At 37.3% G+C, this 19,881-nt stretch overlaps 2 protein-coding genes across 4 annotated transcripts in view; one reads left to right on the top strand and one right to left on the bottom strand.

The window, feature by feature from the left end:
* The window catches only part of DIP-epsilon (Dpr-interacting protein epsilon), a 585,790-nt gene that overhangs the window by 387,685 nt on the left and 178,224 nt on the right, over positions 1-19,881 (bottom strand). The window lies entirely within an intron of this gene.
* Positions 1,708-19,195, top strand: LOC137239168 (CD109 antigen-like). Its single transcript, XM_067764164.1, has 13 exons — positions 1,708-1,976; positions 12,521-12,926; positions 13,031-13,284; positions 13,341-14,093; positions 15,592-15,856; positions 15,927-16,209; positions 16,268-16,448; positions 16,518-16,696; positions 16,776-17,314; positions 17,373-17,735; positions 17,794-18,333; positions 18,404-18,694; positions 18,765-19,195. Exons 1-13 carry the CDS (start codon positions 1,900-1,902, stop codon positions 19,017-19,019), a joined length of 4,386 nt encoding a protein of 1,461 aa, XP_067620265.1. The 5' UTR covers positions 1,708-1,899; the 3' UTR covers positions 19,020-19,195.

Raw genomic sequence — 19,881 nt, forward strand, 5'->3', positions numbered from 1 at the left:
CGCCATTAAATCCGTCTGAAACTACTGAATGCTACATCGAATATGAACTACAAACAGCACGAGTTGTTTATTAAATTAAGAACTTCTGGGGTCCTTATTTGAGAAAACCTACCGAAATTTTTCAAAAACGGGTTTCTTAAGAATCTTAGACGCGTTCTAGCTAGAGCCGGAAGTTTGCAAAGAAAGTGCACAGCAGTCCTTTTGGTAATTCCGCCTTTACAATATCTGCAGTGGTCATTTTACGGAATACTTATTTGTTTCTCAAGCTTACCCAAAGCTCAATTACCGAAGCAGACCGCTATAAGTTTATGGGATCTAATTAATAGGCTCCTTGTCCTTGATTAAGTGTAGTCTGGTCATGTAGCTCGTGATATTTGCACTTTTGCTGGATTTTTATTTTATTTTTTTTTTTTTTATTTTTTTTTTTTTCAAATACAAATTTCGAATTTGCCAACGTCGACGCTGATTATTCGCTCATTTTCTTGCGCCTTTTCATGTCAGTTCATCTCATTTCCTTCTATTTGGCTTTGAGCCGGAAACCCTGATAAAGGAAGCTTGTTTAGTGTAGGCTAACGCAGCCAAAAGTTGCGTGCATGCCCCTACTATATTTGAGCTAGTTGTGGTGTAGCTAATGCTTTTATTGCTGCTTGGCTTTAACCTTGCCAATTTTCTTCCGGACATCGAGTGGCTGAAACATACTACAGTATGAGGACAGTTTAAATTATCCTGACATCTCTAGAGAATGCTAATACATTCCATTATCCAAACCTGATTCCATTGCCGTCGTGTAGAATTGCATGACGTTATTGGCTGGAACCGTATCCCTCCTCGAGTCATTCCTGCTGGCAAGGATATTCAAATTAAAATTTTTCTCATTGTAAAATTTTTATATATCCTAAATTTTAATGCACTGTTCAATCCGCTGAGCAATTTGAAAAATTATATATTTCCTTTATGAGACGTTTTTGAGAAAATTTATTTAAACTTTTATGTTAGCTGATGAGTTTGTAGTTTGATATGAAATAAAAGTATATACGAATACTGATATCCTGAACACCAAACAGGTGTAACAGTACTCAGCTTAACTATTATAACGTGCTATGCGAGGAAAATTGTAAGCAACTTTTCTGTAAACTACCCACAGTGCGGCGTACGAGATATATATAATGCAAATTATTTATTAAAAGATGCTCAAATTCAAACCTCTAAACTTATCGGGCAAAACATAAAAATCGCCCTTGCACTACGAAGTTCAAGTTCAAAAAAGTACTCGACATCAACGTAAACAGGATTTCAGCTGTTTTTGTTTGGCATCAGAAGACACGTGAAATATGGGGGTTACTAAAATCAGTCAAGATCGTGGCTATGCATTAATCAAGCCGGGTATTATTTAAAATACATTTTTTGTTTACACTCATGCATATCACCACATTTAGGTATCTACAAATATACACTTTATTGACTCTTTATAAAAACCCCCAGAGTAGCGTATTTATTTATTTTTAACATGGTCTGTGTTTTTTTTTTTTTTTTTTTTTTTTTTGATTATTTTTTATTTCTGCTTTTTTTATAGTACCTACTTGTCATAATTTGTCAGCAAGCAACCAATTTTTGTTAGTGTTTTATTGTTTTTGTATTTCATTGTGTTCCTCTTTTGTTTAGTTTATAAATAAATATCTCGCTATTGCACAAAGCTTTGCTTGGTCAATTCGCGCTTAGCAGATAATCGGGAAGGTAGTAAAATCGAAGTTTAGCGGTTGTCGTTAAAAAACGTGAATCATAAAAAAAAACTTACAAATTATATATTTGTTAAAGTGAAACTGAAATCTTGTGTAATTTAAAAAAGTACACTGTACTAATCTACATTCTCTATTTGAAACTAATACTGTGTGCATTGAAATGAAAACTTTAATTTTACTAACAATATTAGGCATAGCGTGGAATTTGAGCTTAATGGTCCGCGCCGAAGGACAAGGGTATGTATTGTTATAAAACAGAAAAAAATTATAAGTATGGCAATTGAGTTGAAATATTTAGAGAGGTTAATTTACTCATTTGTACTTTAATAAATACATAAATAGCTTTGCATATGAAAATAAAAACAAAAGAGCTGTAAAATTTGGTTAGATAAATAAGTTTTATAGAAAGCTTGAATAGTTGCTAGATGAAAAGTTTTCAATATTTTGTTCATATAAGACATTTTATATATCGACTGCTGAGTGAAAAATCGCTGTATATATGTAGGTTAGGTTAGGTTAGAGTGGCCACCGGTGCGAGCACCAGTGCACTTAAGCCCAAAAAGGTTCCATTGTGATACCACGTGGATCTCTCCTCTACTCAAACCAACAGCTCGATACAGCAAACTTCAGAGGTTTCTTATGTTCCAACTTAGCCAGATCACAAAGATCGTGAAAGAAGGGAGATCCCAGAGATTTCTTCCTCTTGTGCCAAAGCGCGGGACAATCGACACATGGTTGACTGTTTCTATCTCCTCTTCGTCTTTGCAGCTCCTGCGGTAATCATTATAGGGAGCACACAGCCGTTGTGCGTGCCTCCCGATTGCTATGTGGCCGGTTATAAGTCCAACCACCAGAGATATGCCACCCCTACCAAGAAGAAGGAGACTTTTTGTGCATCTCGCGTCCTATTCAGGTCACACGAGCTTGGAGTGATAGCAGCATTCAAGATTGCTCCATCTCACACCCGCTTCCCTAAGGAAAATACCTTTCAAAATGAGCTTATATATGTAGGTTGACAGCTCGAGGTTGCCCTATCTTTAATTTTTTTTATAATTACGCCATATTGTACTAAATTACGTATATGCTCAGATGGGAAGTTTTAAAACATAAACTGATGTATGGCGTTTTTGAATAATATTCTGAGTTAGGTTGTTTTTCAAACCAATTGCGAAATGAGGGATTTTTTATGATTTATTTAATAAAGCATTTTTTGAAACTACAGATGTTCCAGCAAAGGCGTATAGCCATAACTTTTAGCTACCTATTTAAAGTATTAGAAAAGGTAAAACAAAAATTGGCCGCAGCCACGCCAGTTAATTTTTTTTTTAATTTTGCGTATTTAGACGGACCATGTGCTACACATACTATATAAAATGTTTCTAAATCCTTAACATGCACAAAAAGATCAATTATTTAGCCAAGTTTCATCGATTTGTTTGAATTCGTTAAATAATTATCCAATATTTTCACTTATTCGAATTTTTCGATTTAGAATCCATTTTTCACATCTTCAAACCTATCAATCCCATACGATCTACCAAATTTTATAAAAGTTTACTAATTTTAGCTAAAGTTAAGTTAAATGACAATCAGAAGAACGAACAGAAGTTTACAGCTATCTCGTTGCTTTTATACAATCACAACCCACGAATATGCAATAAAAGCGACAGTAGAGCTGCGTAAAAGGCAAACCCCGGGAGTTGTTTCTACCGACCATGTCAGTCAGAACGCATTATTTTGAACAATTTTCAAATAAATTGAAAGAATTGAAAACATCTACTTCAAAAACCGACACGACAGAACTTTAAAACGCGGCCCCTTTATCTTCACCAGCATCATGTTTTTTTGTTTGCTTCCTGACCCACTATACAGTGGTGTAAATGGACAACTCGTGTAGAGAAATTTATGAAACACATATGTGTAATAATGATCTAGGAATAAACTTTTATATTATTTTTTTAAATATTAACATCGAAGCAGCCTGTTGAATTTTATTCATAAATTATATATTTCAAATGTGAAATGTCCCTTCCGTCATAAGTGAAAATGAGTATATCTGTATTATCCCCAAAAATATATTTTTTAATTCTACATAATACTCCCTTATTTAAAGTTATTGCAAACCGAGTTTTATAGATTTTTATAGTCTGTCCGAGCCTATATAGTCGCTCGACTTCGTTGTCCAATCCGTCACAATTTTAAGATTTTCATTTCTCGCGTAAATTACACACCTAACTCTTATCTAATAACTTATATATATGACTTTATGTAATGAAATTCAAAATGTTTATCAATTATTGGACATTTTTTTAAATTATTGGCTAAAGGCAACTTAATTGAAATTTGGGCAATAACGTGCTCCGTTCACCACACGAAAGAATCTAGGCTCACGCCCCGGGCACGGTAACATTGAAAATTTTGAAAAAGTTTTTTCAATTAAATTCTAAGCGCGGTCGCCCCTCGGCAGTGATTTGGCAACCTCAACTTCTCAGTGAAAACTCATCTGCCTTCCGTTCCGCCAATTTGTAGAAAAAATTAATTGGAGCACAATGCAAATTGGAAGAGAAGCTTGCGCTCAAATTTCTTCGGATGTTATCTCGCCTTGCATTTATTTTTATTTAGCAAGCCGTAAATCAAAAGCCGTTAAAGATATTACATTAAAATTTGGCAGAGACACTATCTGGCCATATTATATAAACTGAGTGAAGATAATCAAAATCGGTTAAAGACCATGCCCACTTTTATATATAAAGGATGTTTAAAAGGGTCGTAGACTAGAATAATAAGCTATATCGTGCCGAAAAATAGTTATATCAATGATATTTCACTTATCGGATTTTATTGTAAGATCTATTCTGATCAAGCATTACACAACATTTCTAGAGCCTCAAAAAAAATAATTCCCTTGTAACAAAATTCGAAAAAGTAATATATTTGAAATGAACTCTGCAATTGAAACTCACGCTGAGTATATAATGTTCGGTTGCACCCGAATTAAGACACCCTTGCTTGTTTTAGATACTGTTAACAAGCAAGTAAGAATATTTTAACTGTCAATATTTGCATATTTTTTTATAATTCTCGTAGACAAATGCCTAAGTGATAAAAAAACAAGTAAGGAAGGCTAAGTTCGGGTGTAACCGAACATTACATACTCAGTTGAGAGCTATGGAGACAAAATAAGGGAAATCACCATGTAGGAAAATGGACCTAGGGTAACCCTGGAATGTGGTTGTATGACATGTGTATCAAATGGAAGGTATTAAAGAGTATTTTAAGAGAGAGTAGGCCATAGTTCTATTGATGGACGCCATTTAGGGATATCGCCATAAAGGTGGACCAGGGCTGACTCTAGAATTTGTTTGTACGATATGGGTATCAAATGAAAGGTGTTACTGAGCATTTTAAGAGGGAGTGGGCCTTAGGTCTATCGGTGGACGCCTTTTCGAGATATCGCCATTAAGGTGGACTAGGGGTGACTCTAGAATGTGTTTGTACGATATGGGTATCAAATGAAAGGTGGTAATGATTATTTTAAAAGGGAATGGGCTTTAGTTCTATAGGTGAACGCCTTTTCGAGAAATCGCCATAAAGGTGGACCAGGGGTGACTCTAGAATATGTTTGTACGATATGGGTATCGAATGAAAGCTGTTAATGAGTATTTTGAAAAGGGGTGATCCTTAGTTCCATAGGTCGACGCCGTTTCGAGATATCGCCATATCAAACGAAAGGTGTTACTGAGCATTTTAAGAGGGAGTGGGCATGAGGTCTATAGGTGGACGCCTTTTCGAGATATCGTCATTAGGGTGGGCAGGGGTGACTCTAGAATGTGTTTGTACGATATGGGTATCAAACGAAAGGTGTTACTGAGCATTTTAAGAGGGAGTGGGCATTAGGTCTATAGGTGGACGCCTTTTCGAGAAATCGCCATTAGGGTGGGCCAGGGGTGACTCTAGAATGTTTGTACGATATGGGTATCAAACGAAAGGTGTTACTGAGCATTTTAAGAGGGAGTGGGCATTAGGTCTATAGGTGGACGCCTTTTCGAGATATCGCCATTAGGGTGGGCCAGAGGTGACTCTAGAATGTGTTTGTACGATATGGGTACCAAATGAAAGGTGGTAATGAGTATTTTAAAAGGGAGTAATCCTTAGTTCAATAGGTGGACGCCTTTTCGAGATATCGCCATAAAGGTGGACCAAGGGTGACTCTAGAATGTTTGTACGATATGGGTATGAAACGAAAGGTGTTACTGAGCATTTTAAGAGGGAGTGGACATTAGGTCTATAGGTGGACGCCTTTTCAAGATATCGCCATTAGGGTGGGCCAGGGGTGACTCTAGAATGTGTTTGTACGATATGGGTATCAAACGAAAGGTGTTACTGAGCATTTTAATAGGGAGTGGGCATTAGGTCTATAGGTGGACGCCTATTCGAGATATCGCCATAAAGGTGGACCAAGGGTGACTCTAGAATGTTTGTACGATATGGGTATCAAACGAAAGGTGTTTCTGAGCATTTTAAGAGGGAGTGGACATTAGGTCTATAGGTGGACGCCTTTTCGAGATATCGCCATAAAGGTGGACCAAGGGTGACTCTAGAATGTTTGTACGATATGGGTATCAAACGAAAGGTGTTTCTGAGCATTTTAAGAGGGAGTGGACATTAGGTCTATAGGTGGACGCCTTTTCGAGATACCGCCATTAGGGTGGGCCAGGGGTGACTCTAGAATGTTTGTACGATATGGGTATCAAACGAAAGGTGTTACTGAGCATTTTAATAGGGAGTGGGCATTAGGTCTATAGGTGGACGCCTTTTCAAGATATCGCCATTAGGGTGGGCCAGGGGTGACTCTAGAATGTGTTTGTACGATATGGGTATCAAACGAAAGGTGTTACTGAGCATTTTAATAGGGAGTGGGCATTAGGTCTATAGGTGGACGCCTTTTCGAGAAATCGCCATTAGGGTGGGCCAGGGGTGACTCTAGAATGTTTGTACGATATGGGTATCAAACGAAAGGTGTTACTGAGCATTTTAAGAGGGAGTGGGCATTAGGTCTATAGGTGGACGCCTTTTCGAGATATCGCCATTAGGGTGGGCCAGAGGTGACTCTAGAATGTGTTTGTACGATATGGGTACCAAATGAAAGGTGGTAATGAGTATTTTAAAAGGGAGTAATCCTTAGTTCAATAGGTGGACGCCTTTTCGAGATATCGCCATAAAGGTGGACCAAGGGTGACTCTAGAATGTTTGTACGATATGGGTATCAAACGAAAGGTGTTACTGAGCATTTCAAGAGAGAGTGGGCATTAGGTCTATAGGTGGACGCCTTTTCGAGATATCGCCATTAGGGTGGGCCAGGGGTGACTCTAGAATGTTTGTACGATATGGGTATGAAACGAAAGGTGTTACTGAGCATTTTAAGAGGGAGTGGACATTAGGTCTATAGGTGGACGCCTTTTCAAGATATCGCCATTAGGGTGGGCCAGGGGTGACTCTAGAATGTGTTTGTACGATATGGGTATCAAACGAAAGGTGTTACTGAGCATTTTAATAGGGAGTGGGCATTAGGTCTATAGGTGGACGCCTTTTCGAGATATCGCCATTAGGGTGGGCCAGAGGTGACTCTAGAATGTGTTTGTACGATATGGGTACCAAATGAAAGGTGGTAATGAGTATTTTAAAAGGGAGTAATCCTTAGTTCAATAGGTGGACGCCTTTTCGAGATATCGCCATAAAGGTGGACCAAGGGTGACTCTAGAATGTTTGTACGATATGGGTATCAAACGAAAGGTGTTTCTGAGCATTTTAAGAGGGAGTGGACATTAGGTCTATAGGTGGACGCCTTTTCGAGATACCGCCATTAGGGTGGGCCAGGGGTGACTCTAGAATGTTTGTACGATATGGGTATCAAACGAAAGGTGTTACTGAGCATTTTAATAGGGAGTGGGCATTAGGTCTATAGGTGGACGCCTTTTCGAGATATCGCTATTAGGGTGGGCCAGGGGTGACTCTAGAATGTTTGTACGATATGGGTATCAAACGAAAGGTGTTACTGAGCATTTTAATAGGGAGTGGGCATTAGGTCTATAGGTGGACGCCTATTCGAGATATCGCCATTAGGGTGGGCCAGGGGTGACTCTAGAATGTGTTTGTACGATATGGATATCCAATTAAAGGTATTAATGAGGGGTTTAAAAGCGAGTGGCCCTTAGATGTATATGTGAAGGCGTTCTCGGAATATCGACCAAAATGTGGACCAGGTGATCCAGAAAATCATCTGTCGGGTACTGCTAATTTATTTATATATGGAATACCACTAACTGTATTCCTGCCAAGATTCCAAGGGCTGTTGATTTCGCCTTGTAGAACTTTTTCATTTTCTTCTACTTAATATGGTAGGTGTCACACCCATTTTACAAAGTTTTTTCCAAAGTTATATTTTGCGTCAATAAACCAATCCAGTTACAATGTTTCATCCCTTTTTTCGTATTTGGTATAGAATTATGGCATTTTTTTATTTTTCGTAATTTTCGATATCGATAAAGTGGGCGTGGTTATGGTCGGATTTCGGCCATTTTTTATATCGAGATAAAGTGAGTTCAGATAAGTACGTGTGCTAAGTTTAGTAAAGATATATCGATTTTTGCTCAAGTTATTGTGTTAACGGCCGAGCGGAAGGACAGACCGTGGACTGTGTATAAAAACTGGCCGTGGCTTCAACCGATTTCGCCCTTTTTCACAGAAGACAGTTATCGTCCTAGGAGCCAAGCCTCTACCAAATTTCACAAGGATTGGTTAATTTTTGTTCGACTTATGGCATTAAAAGCATCCTAGACAAATTAAATGAAAAAGGGCGGAGCCACGCCCATTTTGAAATTTTCTTTTATTTTTGTAATTTGTTGCACCACATCATTACTGGAGTTGAATGTTGGCATAATTTACTTATATGCTGTAAAGATATTAACTCTTCTTTTAAAATTTTAATTAAAAAAAATTTTTTTTTAAAAAGTGGGCGTGGTCGTTCTCCGATTTTGCTAATTTTTATTAAGCAGACATAAAGTAATAAGGGTAATGTTCCTGCCAAATTCCATCATGATATCTTTAACGACTGCCAGATTACAGCTTGCAAAACTTCTAAATTACCTTCATTTAAAAGTGGGCGGTGCCACGCCCAATGGCCAAAATTTTACTAGTTTTCTATTTTGCGTCATAAGCTCAACTCACCTACCAAGTTTCATCGCTTAATGCGTATTTGGTAATGAATTATCGCACTTTTTTGATTTTTCGAAATTTTCGATATCGAAAAATTGGGCGTGGTTATTGTCCGATATCGTTCATTTTAAATAGCGATCTGAGATGAGTGCCCAGGAACATATATACCAAATTTCATGAAGATACCTCAAAATTTACTCAAGTTATCGTGTTAACGGGCAGACGGACGGACGGACGGACGACTGTGTATAAAAACTGGGCGTGGCATCAACCGATTTCGCCTATTTTCACAGAAAACAGTTAACGTCGTAAAATCTACTCCCCTACCAAATTTCAAAAGGACGGTTAATTTTTGTTTGACTTATGGCGTTAAAAGTATCCTAGACAAATTAAATGAAAAAGGGCGGAGCCACGCCCATTTTGAAATTTTCTTTTATTTTTGTATTTTGTTGAACCATATCATTACTGGAGTTGAATGTTGACAGAATTTACTTATATACTGTAAAGATATTAAATTTTTTGTAAAAATTTTACTTTAAAAAAAAATTTTTTTTAAAAGTGGGCGTGGTCCTTCCCCGATTTTGCTAATTTTTATTAAGCGTACATATAGTAATAGTAGTAACGTTCCTGACAAATTTCATCATGATATCTTCAACGACTGCCAAATTACACCTTGCAGAAGTTTTAAATTACCTTCTTTTAAAAGTGGGCGGTGCCACGCCCATTGTCCAAAATTTTACTAATTTTCTATTCTGCGTCATAAGTTCAACTCATCTACCAAGTTTCGTCGCTTTATCGGTCTTTTGTAATGAATTATCGCACTTTTTCGGTTTTTCGAAATTTTCGATATCGAAAAAGGGGGCGTGGTTATAGTCCGATATCGTTCATTTTAAATAGCGATCTGAGATGAGTGCTCAGGAACCTACATACCAAATTTCATCAAGATACCTCAAAATTTACTCAAGTTATCGTGTTAACGGACGGACGGACGGACGGACGGACGGACATGGCTCAATCAAATTTTTTTTCGATCCTGATTATTTTGATATATGGAAGTCTATATCTATCTCGATTCCTTTATATATGTACAACCAACCGTTATCCAATCAAACTTAATATACTCTGCGAGCTCTGCTCAACTGAGTATAATAACATAAGTATACATACACACATTCATACAAATGTATACTGGATATACACACAAACAGCAGTTATGCTAATTGCTTTAAATAATATCATTAAGTTCACATTACAATTTCCACTACATACAAAGCAGTTAAGATTATTGATATCAAATAAATATCTACGAATGAGTTTGTTAATGCACTGATGAGCAATTTCAGGTATTCCCAACGTGCAAATTAATTATTTATTTTTATTTATTTTTTATCATAGCCTACTAATTTCTTAAACGTGCATTATTTTTAATTGCTTCTGAGAAAAACATTATCAAGTTGTTTCATATATTATGTATTAAGTTATTAGTTTTGTGTGATTTCTCATCAAAATGGACTTCAATTTGTGAATTTAAATATTTATTTTCAAGGTTTTGCTAAATTGTATGTCAATAAAAATTTGTGTTGTTTTTTTTTTTTTTTTTTGTGTTATAAATATTTACGAAGTTTCAGCACTTTTTTATTTACTCATATTTATATACTAAGTTGTGCATATGGAACATCGTATATAGTTTAAAATAAAGTCAGAGAACTCCATTCAAAGATTTCAAAATTCCTGTAAAATTTCTTTCGATATATTATTTTGAAAACATTTTCGAGATTTGTTTTCATAGTTTTAGTTAAAAAATTCATTGCAGTTTTTTATTCTTTAAATAAAGAGAACAAAAAAGGAAGAATTTTCGACATTTGAAACAAATTGTCACTGCCATTTTCCTGTTCGGTGCTGTATAAAATATTCAGCATGTGATTCAGTGTCCGTCCGTCTTTGTGTGCGATTACTTGAGTAAATTTTGAGATCTCTTATTAAAGTTGGTAGGATTTCGCGACCCTTTCTGATTGAATTCTGTTCTATAATTTCTGATGAATCTGCGGAAATTTTTGGGCCTTTTTGAGGCTACTTCAGATTGTTTCGAAAACATCTCCTATTAACCTCGAACTTTTGCAGAAATCCTTTTGGTTCTCATTTAGTGAACATTTATGTATGATATCGGCACTAAATGGGGATAATATTATTATCGTTTCAGGATTATCTCTTAATTATTTTGAGACTATTTTTGAGATCTATTGAGCAAATTTGGAAATATCTTATTGCAATAGAAACAGTTTCATTCCTTCGAACATTTTTAAGCTTATTTTGGGGCCACATCAGGGCCCGTATTACGTGTTACGATCATTGACTGAAAACCATTTTCACTCAAGTGATAACTATGCAACTGTCAAACTATTTCTAAAAATTAGAATAAGTTATGGATCTTACGAGTACTATTTGGCGCTAGTTCGCATGTGCCATTAATCCGATATACCATTTCAGGGCTAGTGTGACTTAAAAATGAGTTCCGATCACGGCTCGTAACACGTAATACGGGCCCAGGTCGTTTCGGAAGTATGTATCTTCGAATAGCCTTGTATATTTTATAAACTTTTTTGTGATCCTTTTATGATTATTTCAGAATTGCTTTAAGCATTATATTGGTACTAAAAACTAAATAATGATAATTTCGGAATGATTTCCGGATTGTCTCCAAAATATTTTGAAAGTCCTTTCGGGAAAATTTTAATCTAATTTTTAATTATTTCGGGATCTTTGTCTCGTTTTTGAACTATTTCAGCAACCGTTCGTGTTCGTTTCGTAATTGAATAATTTCGTTTCTGGATTACTTGGAAATATTTCATTCATAGCATTCGGACTATCTCCGTTTGGTATGGCGACTATTTCAAACCACTTTCAAAACAATATCGGCTTTCATTTGATAGCATTCAATGATTATCTCCGAGATTTTTAGCATTACGAACTATCTCTGAATTATTTCGAGGTTGTTTGTTATGTAATTGTTTTGGGAAACTTTTTGACTAAAGGATGACAGAAACTCGTTCAAAATTCTAAAATAAAACTCTTCAAATGTAAAAAAAAATATTTGTTATTAATGAAAACCCCTTTATAGTCAATAACTCAAAAACTAAAAGAGATAATCAAAACCAGATTACTGCATTTGTTAGTTCTTACATTCGACATTAATATATCCGAGCGATGGTACTTGACGCGCATGTTATTGAGACAGAGATGTGAAGTCCTCAAACATTCCAGTTTATAGAAAAAAGTATTCTATATCGGACTAAAATAAAGTCAAATATCTTTCTATACATTTTTACACCCCTAAGCTACTCGCTAGAACTCCCACTGTTTGGGTTCATTTAGAGCCCACTGTATAACGCGTTCTCCTAAATAATACAAACAAAGCTTTATCTTATCAAGATTCAATTCAAATTTGTTGGTAAGTTAACTGATAACTATCAAAGGTTAATTCATTTTTTACATAACGCAACAATAGCTACACTTTCATTTTAATTTTGCTATAGCTTTCTAATGTTACCATCTTTATTATATCGCAGCAAATATTCAATAGTTGCACCTGGCACTTTGCATTCGAATAGAAAATACACCGTTGGTGTCGCTGTGCATCAAAATGATGAGCCCGTTATAATAAAAGTTGGTTTGGTAGGACCAAGTTTTAAAAAATTTAAAACAATTGAACTACAATCCGATGAGGCAAAAACATTAGAATTCGACATACCCGCACTGCCCGATGGCAAATACAATCTTACTGCTGAGGGTTTAGCTGGATTATTATTCAAAAATACGACAGCGCTAAATTTTGAAAACTTTGCGGCAATCACTAAAATACAAACTGATAAGGGTAAATATAAGCCCGGTGATACAGTGAATTTCCGTGTGCTGTTTTTAGATGAGAATTTGCGACCGACTTTACCGGAAAAAGATGCTGTTATATGGTTTGAGGTGAGTTTCGATAATTTATACATGCTATGGTGAAAAACTTGTATGTTAAACATATTTTAATTAGCATTATTGAGTTATATAAATATTCAATTACAATTCCGTAGGATGGGAAACGCAACATTATTAAAGAATACAAAAATTTCGAAGTCAAAAATGGCGTCTTCACTGGAAAATTCAAAATATCCGAGTTTGCTGTATTAGGTGACTGGAATTTGGTGGTGAAAAATGGTGGCGGTTACAATCAGCAAGCCTATTTTAGCGTGGAGAAGTATGTGCTGCCCAGATTCAACGTACAAGTGGACTCCACACAAGCTGTGTCTGTGCGTGATGGTGATGTTAATGTTGTCGTGAAAGCCAAGTAGGTTTTTTCAATCCCTTAATAGTTAATTTTTACTTATGACAATTTGCTTACAGTTATACCTATGGTAAGCCCGTCGAAGGCAAGGTTACCGCGGTTTTTGACTATTCCAACTGGTATTCTAACTCAGAGGATGAGAAAATCAGAAGCGCACCAACGCTCATCAAAACTGCCGACATGGTTAATGGCAAAGCTAAATTGATGCTCAATATTAAAGACTTCAAAGATCATTTAATGAACGACAGATATGCATCAGGCATGGAACTTACCACGACTGTTGAAGAGGCTTATACGGGTGTAAAATTGAATGAAACTAAATATGTTAGCGTATTTCCATACCGTTATAATATGCAGTGTGTAAGTTATGATCAGTGTTACTTGTACCATGCAGATGAGGAGTCCGAAGTTCTTTTACAAGTAACATTGGTCGATGGCACTGTGGTCACGGATACGAAAAATCCTATAAAATTGACGTTTAAGGAAACGCTATCGCCACGCAGATATTGGGGCGTTTTTCGTAATAAGTCCGACGAGACGACAACACCAAAACCGACGATTGAAGAGAAGTCATACACTTTCGAAAGTCATTTGAATGGCACTGGTTTTGCCACGTTTAAAGTTAAGCTGCCAAGTTTGGATGAAATTGAGGATTATCAGCATTTTTATGTAGTGACGGCGGAATATATTGACGAGAAGCAAACTATTTCCAACACATATCAATATCGCGAGCCAAAAAATGTGTTGCCAGAGGACAAGGAACCGGCAGAGTGGTTCAAACTGCAAGTGCATTATCCGCCGGAGAAATACTCGTAAGTAGTAATGTATACACTTATTAGGTAGAGTGTGAAGGGGCTGGGATGTTTGGAAATAAGTTTCCCATTTTAGAAAAGTGTTCACCAATTTTGATATTGCAGTGTAGCGCTTCCACGGCACCTTCCTATGGGAAATGTGTATCGAGATGCAAAAAAGGAATTCTTCACTACTACGTGAGCATTTTCCGTCATCTTTTTATGAGCCTCGATGTACCCATAGCAATTCCTCAATGAAACTCCCTTCATTCAGTTTATGTTGCATTTATATATCCAGAATCTATCCTTGTTATCGTTACACAATACCCTACTTCATCAAAATTGTTCCAGTTTAGTTATATCTCTCAGTTACCTTCGAAGAGGACTCAAGTAAGCAGACTTTAACATGACTGCTTTGTTTTTTCTCTTAATAGTTTTAAAAGGCAAGCTCTGTTATACGAAGCTATTGACATCTTCAATAAATTTTTAATGGTTTTTTAATGGTTTTCTCCTTCTCTTAACTCTTCAAGCGAATGCCGAAGCTGATAAGCGCAAAGTCTGAAAAGGATGTCCTAGTAATAACCCTCGAATAATATCTTGGTATATCATGCTATTAGACCAGGGCTGCCCTCACGAGCTTTGTAGCACGTCGGAGATTTATTTGGCGTTCGCCTACATTTCGCGACTGAGATTCGCCGCAAGCAGTAAACGTCTCATGCGTAATTTCTACGGCCAAATTTTTCACAACTCTCCTGTTTCTGTCAGGAGCTCAATGTTAGCCGCAAGTTAACTTTGCCTGATGACTCTCCAAATGGAGTTTGCCGCGGATATAGTGGAGTAAATACCGTATATTCCTTCTACGGTTAGAGTATTTAACATCTACTCCAATAGCGAAGCGAAGATGGTATGTGAGCCTTGCTTGCAGTTGTGCCGACCTATTTTAACATTAATATTTGGTTCTCGGGACATAACAATATACCTGGCAACTATCATGTGGATCTTCTTGCGCACATGAGCACAACTGAACCGAATATAGGCGGCTGTAGAGGATACGTAGTACATATGGCCCCCTGTGGTCTGCTCTTGTATTGATGGGCATCGAGACAGCTAAGCAAACGCTGGGCGGATACTACCTTTTACAGGGTAGAGATATCCTCATATATCAATGTTGATTGAGGTTTTTAGGGGTCACTGTTCTATGTGAGTCCATGTGGTACGTCCCAAACTACTGGAGAACCCCTCTTACCACAGCCGCATGGAGGATAACAAGGTGGGGTCATCGAGACACTTCATACTAGACTACTAGAACTAGGTGAAAATATTTTAGTTTTGGCTCACTATACTTAGGAAAAGACTAACCCAGGGTCAAGATCGGTCTTATATAATCGTTATCTAATGTGATATCCCAACAGACCTCCTTATTGTCCAAGTCAGCTTCGCCTGCTGGGATGAACAGCGTCCACTCAACCTAACCTAATCATGTATATGAATTTCACTTCTAAATTGCTTACAATTACAGCATAAACTCATCTGAAAGCGTGATTCTAAATATTAACTCGAGCACTCCAGTTCCATATATAGTGTTAGACATCGTTGGACGCGGTGATTTACGTGAGCACCAACGTGTCGTTTTGCGCGAGGACACCAAGGATCACAATATCACTTTGCCTTATAAGAACGAATATGCTCCCTATGCGCGCGCATATGTTTACTATGTAGATAAGGAAGGTCAGTTCCATTATGCTGAGGCATCATTCCAAGTAGAAGTTCAACTAGAAAATGAAGTAAGAAATGCAAAATATTTTTAAATTTAGTACGTGTTCTTCCCTCTATGCGAAACTTTTTTCCAAATAGATCGAAATTATCGCGCCCTCTGAAATGAAACCCGGTGAGAACGTGCCGCTGCATATTAAAACGGCACCACATTCATTTGTCGCTCTATCGGCGGTCGATCAAAGTGTGTTATTGCTCTCACAGAGCAACGATGTCACTGCCGATGATCTCAAATGGCGCATTGGTAGTTATGATACAAACACGCCATATCAGGGTGGGTACTCGCAGTACCCGGGCGAGTATACTGGCGTGGTAACATTGACGGATGCGGATTACATCTACAATAGGACAAAGCCGGTTTACGGTAAGGAATAAATATATGTTAATTTTTTTTACAGTAATAAAACTTTTATTACCACAAGGCTCTGCAATGCCATCCCCCGGTCGTGGTCAGATGGCTGTAAGCAATGACGAAAGCGTTAGGCCTATGAATGCAGCAATGCCTGCATCTGGTGCAGGAGGATTTGCTGCTGCGCCAAAAGCTGGACAACCAGTAGTACGTAAAGACTTTCGAGAGACTTGGCTTTTTACGGATATTAAAGAGTGAGTATCACAGTCATAAGCTTGCTTTAATTATTTCAAGAAGCTAAAGGCTTCCATTCTAATATTTAGCTCAGAGACTGAGGAATTCGTTTATAACGAAACGATACCTGAAACGATTACATCTTGGGTACTAACAGCTTTCTCATTAAATGCCGAGAAAGGGCTTGGCGTCATGAAGGACCCCAGAAAGATCAAAACATTCCAGCCATTCTTTTTATCACCGCGTCTGCCTTACTCTGTAAAACGAGGTAAGTAAACGATATAACAACAAAAATATTGACAATTTAATTGTTTTTTTTTTTACATACACTACCTCACTTTTTAAAGGCGAGGTCGTCAACACACAGCTGCTGTTATTCAATTACCTAGACAAAGCTTTAGAGGTCGCCATTACTTTAGACAATACCGACGGCGAGTACGAGTTTACTGATGTCTCCAATGAAATTAACAATGTGCCCAAACGCACCAAGAATGTGCGTGTTCAGGCGCAATCTTCTGTCGGTGTATCGTTTATGATACGTCCTAAGGTTATTGGTGATGTACTTTTGAAGTACACTGCTATCTCGCCAATAGCTGGCGATTCGATACAAAAACCACTCAAGGTAGTACCCGAAGGTGTGACGGAGTATGCAAATCGCGCATATTTTGTAAATCTCAAAGATACGCCAGAGTTCAAGGAGTCATTCGACTTAGTTTTGCCCGAAGATGTGGTACCTGACTCAGAACATATTGAAGTATCAGCTGTAGGTGATCTATTAGGACCAATGTTAAATAATTTAGATAAGCTGGTGCGTTTGCCAACGGGTTGTGCGGAGCAAACAACTTCATCTTTTGTGGCCAACATTTTGGTTTTGGAGTATTTAAACGTAAGTTTTTTTAGCAATTTGCTCTCACTTATTTACTAGGTTTCATATTCATACGCAGCAAACCAACAAACTAACGCCAGATTTGCAAGCGAAAATACAAAACAATTTATTATCAGGCTACCAAAGTATTTTGAACTTCCGTCGTGATGATGGTTCGTTTAGTTCTTTTGGTAGAATACTAAATACCGAGCATCCAGTCAATGGCTCAACTTTTTTAACGGCATATATTGTGCGCTCACTTAACCAAGCTAAGCCGCATATGAAAATCGATGAAAAAGTATTGGAGGAGGGTTTGAAGTACTTGGCCAGTCAACAAGCTGATAACGGCAGTTTTCTAGAGAGTAATGATTTTTACTTTGGCGCATACAGAAAGCCGCTAGCACTCACGGCAAGCGTGTTGCTAACTTTCGTAGAAGCGGAGGTAAATAAATAATTTCTAGTTCGCGAGAAACTCGTTTGTTAAAACTTCTTTAAAACAGGAACTCGCCAAAGCTTACGCGGCACAAATCGAAAAAGGTTTTAAGTATATTTTGAATAACTTGGACAAGGAGCCCGATCTGCATGTCAAGGCTATTACAGCTTATGCGCTCAATAAAGCAGACAATTCCGCGGGCTTGGTACAACTGAAGGAAATCAATGCGCTTGCTAAGACTGAAGATGAACGTAAATGGTGGACAAACAAAAAAGAAAAAACGGACAAACTTTGGTGGCGTTGGGGTCATAGTAATGATGTGGAGATCACATCTTATGTTTTGCTTACGCAATTCGAGAGTGGCAAAGCAACTGTAAATGATGTGTTACCAGTTATCAAATGGATGGTAGCACAGCGTAACAGTTATGGTGGATTTGCATCAACACAAGACACCGTACTGGGTCTGCGTGCATTAATAAAGTTTGTGGAATTCACTGGCTATGAAGCGGCTGAAATGGATTTGGATGTTACAGGAAAAGGAGATAGAGAGAAAAGAGAGACCATACATTTAACGGAAGATAACTCCTTGTTAACGCAAAATGTAGAGGTAAGTGTAAGGAATATGTGTGATGCTAACTAATTAAAAAAAATATATGTATATTTATTTTTTTTTACAGTTGCCACAGAAAACACAAACCGTAGATTTGAACGCTAAAGGCAAGGACGCTGCGCTCGTGCAAATCGCCTATCAATACAATATCTATGAGAAAGAGAAGCAGCCAGCCTTCAAGATCGAAATAGCGGTTAATAAAGAAGCGCCATCCTTCAAATTGGAGATGGATATTTGCGTACAGTATATTGGAGAGGCTGAAGCTTCTAATATGGCTTTACTCGAGATCTCACTACCTTCTGGTTATGTAGCGGATGAGGAGAGTTTTAAAGAAATCGAGACAGCGAAGCGCGTGAGGGTAGGTCTTTTTGTTTGAAGAAACTTGATACGATTTAAGGCTGAACGCAAAATTTTTGTTACTCTTACAGCAAGTTGAAACCAAGCACGCCGACACACAAATCGTCGTCTATTTCGAGAGCCTAAGCAAGAATGATGTTGTCTGCATACCAGTTGAAGCTTTGAAACAACATGCAGTTGCTGAGCAGAAACCAAGCTCAATTGCATTATATGACTACTATGATACAACACAAAAGGTTACCGAATATTATACGATCTCCTCAAAGTTATGTGATATCTGCGAAGAAGATGAGGCATGTAAAAAGGCGTGTGCTACCTCAGCGTAATTGTGATCACTTTGACTTAATTGAAACTTTCTGACACTTTTGTAAATATATTTTTCACAAAATGTATGCACACTTTCTTGTTTTTCTTTTATATTTGCTTATACATCAATACTTTCAAAACATTTGGATAAAAATAATAATAATAATTTTTGTTCTTATGGAACCAAAAAGCTTAACTCTGTAGCGAACTAATGCATTAAGAGATGGTACCGGCTCTAATTCAAATAAGTACCCTGTGCTCGACTAAGAAGACTGGAAAATTTGTTTATTATCTTTTCAATCTTACTAAACTCACTGGGGTTTTCAGCGACTTATCCTTTAGACAGTATATTCCAGAATAATTTTCCTTTTACACTCACATAAATTTACGGACTGGCATAAATATCCAAAAAAGACGTCGCAAACACACACAATACTGCTCACAACACTACTGAACTGCCAGATGGTATAGCTATGCTCAGAGAGAAGCTTTGAGCTTAATATTGCAGTAAAGTGCTTAAAAATCACACTTTAGTATACTACGATGTTTCGTGCTTCCTAACATCTGGACAATATTCGTCAACATTGCGAGCGACGCACACAACCGATGTTACTGCGCCAAATGCTCAGCCATAGATTAGATTGATACGAATCTTTTGTTTACGCTCTCATATTTTCGCTCTCACGAGGGATTTATCTTCTAGTTGTTGCTGGCAACAATCACAGATAAATCCCTCTGAGCAGCTGAAATGCAAAAAATTGTCAAAAATTTTGGATTTTGTGATATTGATTTAATTGATGATCCTTCGAGGTTTTTGCAATATAATTAATTAAATACCGAATTATATCAGGTAATTATAGTAATTTTGCGTTAAATAAAGTG

Source organism: Eurosta solidaginis, chromosome 2, assembly GCF_040869045.1.
Source record: "Eurosta solidaginis isolate ZX-2024a chromosome 2, ASM4086904v1, whole genome shotgun sequence".
Lineage (NCBI taxonomy): Eukaryota > Metazoa > Arthropoda > Insecta > Diptera > Tephritidae > Eurosta > Eurosta solidaginis.

Bases quoted from the DNA above. Each gene is read 5' to 3' on its own strand.
- LOC137239168 (XM_067764164.1), top strand. From the start codon at position 1,900: ATGAAAACTTTAATTTTACTAACAATATTAGGCATAGCGTGGAATTTG. The intron at 18,334-18,403 runs GTAAGTGTAAGG...TTTTTTTTACAG, and splicing joins TGTTAACGCAAAATGTAGAG to TTGCCACAGAAAACACAAAC. The intron at 18,695-18,764 runs GTAGGTCTTTTT...TTACTCTTACAG, and splicing joins AGACAGCGAAGCGCGTGAGG to CAAGTTGAAACCAAGCACGC.